Source organism: Littorina saxatilis, linkage group LG1, assembly GCF_037325665.1.
Source record: "Littorina saxatilis isolate snail1 linkage group LG1, US_GU_Lsax_2.0, whole genome shotgun sequence".
Classification (NCBI taxonomy): Eukaryota; Metazoa; Mollusca; class Gastropoda; order Littorinimorpha; family Littorinidae; genus Littorina; species Littorina saxatilis.
Window position 1 is genome coordinate 40938403 of NC_090245.1, and position 7986 is coordinate 40946388.

At 42.6% G+C, this 7986-nt stretch overlaps 1 protein-coding gene across 1 annotated transcript; it reads left to right on the top strand.

Moving 5' to 3' along the window:
* The first annotated feature begins 143 nt into the window (after window positions 1–143).
* Window positions 144–4159, top strand: LOC138969357 (uncharacterized). The gene is made up of 2 exons (XM_070342134.1): window positions 144–222; window positions 1138–4159. The coding sequence occupies exon 2, from the start codon at window positions 1200–1202 to the stop codon at window positions 1791–1793; it is 594 nt and encodes a 197-aa protein (XP_070198235.1). The 5' UTR covers window positions 144–222; window positions 1138–1199; the 3' UTR covers window positions 1794–4159.
* The last annotated feature ends 3827 nt before the right edge of the window (window positions 4160–7986 follow it).

Here is a 7986-nt window from a genome sequence, read left to right on the forward strand (position 1 = left end):
TGCGTGTTTGTATAATGCAACAATTTGTAGCGGCACTGCCAAGGTGCATCCTGAACTCAGGTCAAAATGAGTTCGGCTCAGAGAATAACTGAGCCGAACTCATTTTGACCTGAGTTCAGGATGTGCCGAGGTGATTATAACACGCCGTATAAACGGTTGCGTCGACTGAAAGCCGCGGGATCGGTTGCATCGACTAAAAGCCGCGGGATCAGGACACGCGAGGTGAGTTTCTCCACAAAATTACAAATCTCTTCTCTTAATTAGTAGATTATTAAATTACAAATCTCTTCTCTTAATTAGTAGATTATTACATAACTTTTGTTTACACTTTGAACTTAGGTGTTGTAGCATCACATCATCGATTTTTTTCATTGATTGCATTTACGTGTGAATGTTGAACTGTGATTATTTACACTTTTTCAAGCGCATTTTTGTAAATTTTGACTTTCAACCTTCACCACTAAAAATCAAGCTTTCGGAAAAAGCTACAGACAATTAAAATGTAATCAATGATTATTTATTGACCATTGGGTTAAATTTTATTAGCTAATGTTACATAGTTACTTCATATTTTACGAATATGCAAGGACACTAAACAGTTTGACGGTTGCCACGGTAGTCATCGGTTGTGCGCCGTGGAAGTAATTGAAAGTTTAAAAGGTTTACTTTAAGGCTGCAAAATCGCTTCTGAACATTGTACAACAAACATCATGTCATGTAATGGTGTACAGTGGCCAGCAAAAGTATCGCACCAAATGGAAAGAACGGAAATGACTAAAATTGCTTTGAACGAATCAGGAAATTACCTCACATTTTAACGGTCCTAATTAGATATGTAAGAACTCTTCATTTGCTAACAGATTTGGTATCACAAGAAAGAGGGGACTTTCGTCTTTACTATGTTAAAAAATTCATGAGTGTAGTATACTTGATTGTATTAAAAGGACCGTTTTAAAAGTGTCTAAATTGTTAGACCTTTCCTCTCTTTCTATGTGGTGGAATACTTTTGCCGGCCACTAGCTGTACAGGTGGTTTAACCCGGATAGTGTACAGTCCCAATAGTTTCATGGAGACACGCACTTTTTTTTAGGATGGTAGGCTTACTCGCACTCTGATATTTCTAATTTTCTATGGCAGATGGAGTCCGGCCCCTGAAATCACCTGTCCACTGCATAAACCATGGATGCGAATCAGCATAAATGACAAAGAATGACAGAGTCAACCATGACAACCAGGTGGTCTTCCTGACTGACGCTCTGTCAGTACTACAAGCAATGACCAGTAGCAAACTGTCTCAGCTGGAACACGCTCTACACAACATCAAGAGCCTGAGGACAGTACTGCAATGGATCCCCTCCCACTGTGGTGTACAAGGAAATGAAGAGGCGGACAGGATGGCAAAGCTGGGTGCAGAAGATGAGCAAGAGAACAACCCTGTGAGCCTGACAGAGATGAAGACCATCATTAAGTCTCTGCACAGGACGCCCCAGCCACAGGACAGCTACCACCTGCTATCCAGACCACAGCAGGTGGTCATCTTCCGCCTGAGAACGGGACACAACAGACTTAACCAGCATCTCCACGGGAAGCTGCATGTTGTGCCCTCCCCCATGTGTTCTTGTGGAGAAGCAGAGCAGGACACGGCCCACATCCTACGAGACTGTAGGAACCACCAGGTGCTGAGAGAGGAAATCTGGCCATTGCCGGAGTCCCTGCACAACAAGCTGTACGGGCCAGTGGCTGCGCTGCAGAGGACCACTAATTATATCTCAAGATCTGGACTCCAAGTGTGATCGGCGATCGAAAAGAAGAAGAAGAAGACAAAGAATATTGGCTGTTTAATGCATGTACATTATTTGATTTTTACTTTAGTGTGTATATTATAGCTATTTTCATTTTTTGGGTCAATGTTGTTTTATTGTTACAGTTTTGGGATGTAGCTCAGTCGGTAGCGCGCTGGATTTGTATCCAGTTGGCCGTTGTCAGCGTGAGTTCGTCCCCACGTTCGACGAGAGATTTATTTCTCAGAATCAACTTTGTGTGCAGACTCTCCTCGGTGTCCGAACACCCCCGTGTGTACACGCAAGCACAAGACCAAGTGCGCACGAAAAAGATCCTGTAATCCATGTCAGAGTTCGGTGGGTTATAGAAACACGAAAATACCCAGCATGTTTCCTCCGAAAACGGCGTATGGCTGCCTAAATGGCGGGGTAAAAAACGGTCATACACGTAAAATTCCACTCGTGCAAAAAACACGAGTGTACGTGGGAGTTTCAGCCCACGAACGCAGAAGAAGAAGAAGAAGAAGTTACAGTTTTATTTTCACCTCGGTGGTCTTGTTAAAAGGCAGCTGTCGGGTTGCCTGGTCTGAAAAATGCGCGGAGTCGCGTGCAAAAACGCGTTTAAGAGTTTTCCGAGTTGATTCAACTAAAGACTGTTGATTTGGTCCAGAAGAAGGCACTTTCATCATTAGTTTGAAACCATTAAAATGCGTGAAACTTTCTGCTAGTTCTCACAATCCGCAAAAAAACGAAGCAGTTGGCAGGCCGAAACGACTCAAAATCCGCGACCGACAACTCTGTCAGCACAAGAAAGACGCCGCAGCGTTAGCCTTGCTGTGACGTCACTCGAGGAAGCCGATAAGGCCGCTGTGAAGTTTACAGTACAATGTAGACTACAGCTGGACATCTGTAATGCTGTACGCGTGATTGATTCTTGCACAAAGTAAAGTAATAGGATGGTGGTATCTTCTCAAGACCCACGTTCTCATTTTCTCTTCTTTGATCTGACCGACTGCAACCTTTACAAGTCATTTCTAAAGTGGTTCACATGCTGTTGCTACTCCTCCAGTCCACCCGGTTAAACCATAAAGTTGCTCAACCACAGACGTACCCTCGTGTCCCTTGTCAGCAGACACTGTACACTTATGAAGAAGGTCCGCTTGAGGTGACACACCAATTACCGTGTACGTGTGAGGTACTGAATTCAAGACAAAAGCCAACTCCAGGGGCGGATCAGTTCATTTTATGGGGGGGGTTTCCAAAAGTATATTGTGAAGATATGGGTGTGAAGGCGCGAAGCGCCGAGCCGACGGCGCGAAGCGCCTAGCTTGCTAGGGGGGTCCGGGGGCATGCCCCCCCGGAAAATTTTGAAAAAAAGGATGCAAAATGGTGCAAGCTGGTGCATTCTGAGGATGATCATTACTAGTTCCAGGCAGCAGATTTTGTCACTGATTAATACCCAACAAATTGAAACTCAACCCAAAAAAACACACAAAAATATTTTTATTTTTTGGCTGGGGGGGGGGTTTCCGGAAACCCCAGAAACCCCCCCCTCGTCCGCCCCTGAACTCTGTCGGTGGGAAAATCTAGGAAAGAGATGATGATAATACATCTTCAGTTACTCACTCAAGTAGATAGACGAGATAAGATAAAGGGAAGAGAGACGGAGACAAAGATGAAACAGTGGATCTAGTGTGAAAAATGGGGGAGGGGGGTTCGGCCGCAAAAAATCAAAGATGAATTTGTCAAACTGTGTTTGTGATGGTTATCGTGTGTGTGTGTGTGTGTGTGTGTGTGTGTGTGTGTGTGTGTGTGTGTGTGTGTGTGTGTGTGTGTGTGTGTGTGTGATAACACGTATGTGTGTGTGTGTCTGTGTATATGTGTGATAACACGTGTCTGTGTGTGAGTGTGTTTGTGTTCCTCGACGCGTGACAATATCTGCTAATAAGTTGAACAAAAACAGGGTTCAAGTGGAACAAAAGCAGGAGGGGGACGGAAGACATGTTATGAACTCCGTTTTTTACTGCGAAATTTTGGCCTGGGAGAAGTCACCCCATCCTAAGTTTCTCTTCACCTACCCGTGAAGTATGCTTGAGGGCTTGACTAGACAACCCGATTGCGCCCATTACACGGCATAAAGAGAGCACCGTTCAACCCGGCCGATTCCGCGGCTGACGTCACGCGTCCAAGGGAAGTAATTTTCGAGCGGGCTGCATTGACTCGGCCAAGAATGCAAACTTTCTTCGATTAAAGACATTGTAGCATGTCTAAAGTCTTCGGACTTGTGTTATCAAGCTGTCAAAATCACCAAGTAACTTTTAAGTATAGTTTCAGTTACATGATAACTCATTCTAAGGAACAGATTTTGAGAGCCACAACGTGACCCGACAAGCTGCCCTTTAAGATGATCACGTGCTACACGCAAACGAAAAGGCAAGATAATGATTGTGTTCAGGCTTGTATATAAGTGTTTTCTAATCATTTAATATGTTTGCAATTTCTTATGTATACTAACTTGTAGACCCTCACCCCCATAGCCTCCCCTTGCAATGAACTTTGTTTATGCAATAAAATGTCTTACGTCTTACGACTTACGTCTCTCTCTCTCTCTCTCTCTCTCTCTCTCTCTCTCTCTCTCTCTCTCTCTCTCTCTCTCTCTCTCTCTCTCTCTCTCTCCAGGGGCGGATCCGGCCCCTCTCTGCCGGGATCGGTGGGGGGTGGTAGCCCGCTACCGTGGGGGTTGGGGGTTGCAGAGAAGCAAAATTTGGAGTTATCGGATCGTAAAAAAACACAAAACATCGGCATTAAAGGTGGTGGGGGGCTATAAAAACATAACAAAACAAGAGCTGAGACATTCACCTAATATAACTTGATATTACTGGCAAATTTAGAAGGACAATGTCCCATGGTGCACAACCGCTGGCAATCATATTGTCGCGACGTGCAACCATGCTCTTCCATGGTGTGCAACCGTCAAACTGTTTGGTGTCTTTACATATCCGTAAAATATGAAGTAACCATGTAACATTAGCTAATAAAATTTAACCCAATGGTCAATAAATAATCATTGATTACATTTTAATTGTCTGTAGCTTTGTCCGAAAGCTTGATTTTTGGTGGTGAAGGTTGAAAGTCAAAATTTACAAAAATGCGCTTGAACAAGTGTAAATAATCACAGTTCAACATTCACACGTAAATGCAATCACTGAAAAAATCGATGATGTGATGCTACAACACCTAAGTTCAAAGTGTAAACAAAAGTTATGTAATAATCTACTAATTAAGAGAAGAGATTTGTAATTTTGTGGAGAAATTAACTCACCTCGCGTGTCCTGATCCCGCGGCTTTTAGTTGATGCAACCGATCCCGCGGCTTTCAGTCGACGCAACCGTTTATACGGCGTGTTATAATAAGTTGATGCTTGCACCGCACACCAATCCAACAAAGCAGTTACAGTTTTGCCAAAATATGATTTGAATACTTTGCAAATTTTCCAATGCAAATCGTTTGATCTTGACTAATTCTTTTGTGTATTTCTGTTATTTCATTAACCAATCACAGGAGCAAAATTCAGAATGTTGTCCTCCAAGCATAAGAAACAAAAGCTTATCGACAGGAACTGAAGACATTTTGTAAGGCAACTTCATGTAGCCACGTGCAAGACTGGCTACGAAATCATCATAATGTTTTTCAGTCATCTTTGTCTTGTGTAAGTTTTGCCGATCGCTTTATGTTTTCGTGTAATGTCATTATCTGTTCTCAATTACATTTTGAGATGCACATGTCCAGACACCAGACACATGTAAAAGCGCTTAGCCACATGTCTGTGTGTCCATCCAGTTCAGGCTATAGATTCTTTGAAACTTCCAGACGGGTACCTGCAAGTGGCCTGTGACGCAATTTTATTACCGAGCCTGGGGAAGCCCCGGAAGATGTTCTTGTGTTGTTTAATAGATGCGCTCAGATCAAAGCCTCAATAAGCACACCGTATACCATGGTTGCACTAGGCAAATCTGTCCGAAGCGGTTGCACCCTCATTACATTTAGTCAAGTTTTGACTAAATGTTTTAACGTAGAGGGGGGAATCGAGACGAGGGTGTGGTGTATGTGTGTGTGTGCGTGTGTGTGTGTGTAGAGCGATTCAGACCAAACTACTGGACCGATCTTTATGAAATTTGACATGAGAGTTCCTGGGAATAATATCCCCGGACGATTTTTTCCTTTTTTTCGATAAATACCTTTGATGACATCATATCCGGCTTTTTGTAAAAGTTGAGGCGGCACTGTCACACCCTCATTTTTCAATCAAATTGATTGAAATTTTGGCCAAGCAATCTTCGACGAAGGCCGGACTTCGGTATTGCATTTCAGCTTGGTGGCTTAAAAATTAATTAATGACTTTGGTCATTAAAAATCTGAAAATTGTATACAAAAAAAATTATAAAACGATCCAAATTTACGTTCATCTTATTCTTCATCATTTTCTGATTCCAAAAACATATAAATATGTTATATTTGGATTAAAAACAAGCTCTGAAAATTAAAAATATAAAAATTATGATCAAAATTAAATTTTCGAAATCAATTTAAAAACACTTTCATCTTATTCCTTGTCGGTTCCTGATTCCAAAAACATATAGATATGATATGTTTGGATTAAAAACACGCTCAGAAAGTTAAAACGAAGAGAGGTACAGAAAAGCGTGCTATCCTTCTCAGCGCAACTACTACCCCGCTCTTCTTGTCAATTTCACTGCCTTTGCCACGAGCGGTCGACTGACGATGCTACGAGTATACGGTCTTGCTGAAAAATTGCATTGCGTTCAGTTTCATTCTGTGAGTTCGACAGCTTGACTAAATGTTGTATTTTCGCCTTACGCGACTTGTTTTTCTGTCCGAAGGGAGACACGCGAAAATCACCTGTAATTCCTCACAAAGTTGGCCTTCAAGTATTTACACATTTCAAGCGCATTATGTGCAAATTTTGACTTTCCGCAGTTACTAGGGAAATTCAAGCACATGAGAAAGGCTACACGCGATTGTAATGTGATCTATGGTCATTTCTTGACATCTGGGTCAGATGGTATGGTTTAAAGTGGTGCAGGAGCGTCTTATTTCAGGTAGCGTGTTCAGCCGTGTGTGTTTGTAAGATTTACTTTTGTTTACTTGCTTGACCAATGAGATGCGATGTCAGTTTGTTTGTTTGTTTAGCTAACTTCTGATTGATGTCTTTGACCACACCCATTTCTATGTGACATCATTGCGTTTGAGATTTCGGGCAGAACTGTCCAGAACAGAACTAGCGACAAGACGGATTTTTAGGTTCATAGACAGCATGATGTGGACTGCAGTGTACTTGTGGCTTGGGTCACCGGCCGCTTCGGTCGGTTGGCGAGTTGAGGAGAGGCAGGAACAGAAATTTAAGAGAAATGTGAACCGACAGTCATAGTTTTCCAGAGTTTTATGTTTAGGGCCGGACTACCGGGGGGGTTATGGGGGTCGCGCAACCCCCCCCCCCCCCCCTAAACATGTACCTCACTTATTTAAAACATTTTTTATTATTGTTTATTTTATGCCGTTTCATGCAAGGAGCGACCATTTTGCTATCTCACAATATGACCTACCCATCAGCTTCAGGGGGCTTCGCCCCCTGACCCCCACTGGCAACCCCCCCTCCTCTTAGCCTAGTCCGGCCCTGATGTTGCATCAAGTGGATCGTCGGTCTGTGCCAGTGAACTATTGTCTATCATTCTACACATGTGTGTAAAGTTCATGACGAATGCAAGTGTTGTTCGTTCAGTGCAAGACACTAAAGAGGTGTTCTCCTTACCTTGGGGTCCAACTCTATGAGGTGACTACATTCACCTATACTTACTACATTAATCTACTACTTTGTCCTCCTTCTACCAAAGAGCTTGTACAACCTCTTTGGTTCTACCCCATCACACTTATATTTAACTTACTTCCCTTTTCAAAGAAATCATCAACAAGGCGTTACACTAAAATCTAGACCTCATCAACACAGACGTACAGAGCGTCAGAGGAGGGGAAAAATATGCAGGAAAGCAAATAACACTCCGTTTCCCTGGGGGTCCTAAAAGAATTAATTGTTTATGCATGTACATAAAATACAATTGCACAGCCAGCCATGCATTTATAATTAAATACTTTTAAAGTCTAAATCATTGCAAAGAAATGATGACAG

Excerpts from the sequence above, each read along its gene's own strand:
- LOC138969357 (XM_070342134.1), top strand. The coding sequence starts at position 1,200 with ATGACAAAGAATGACAGAGTCAACCATGACAACCAGGTGGTCTTCCTG.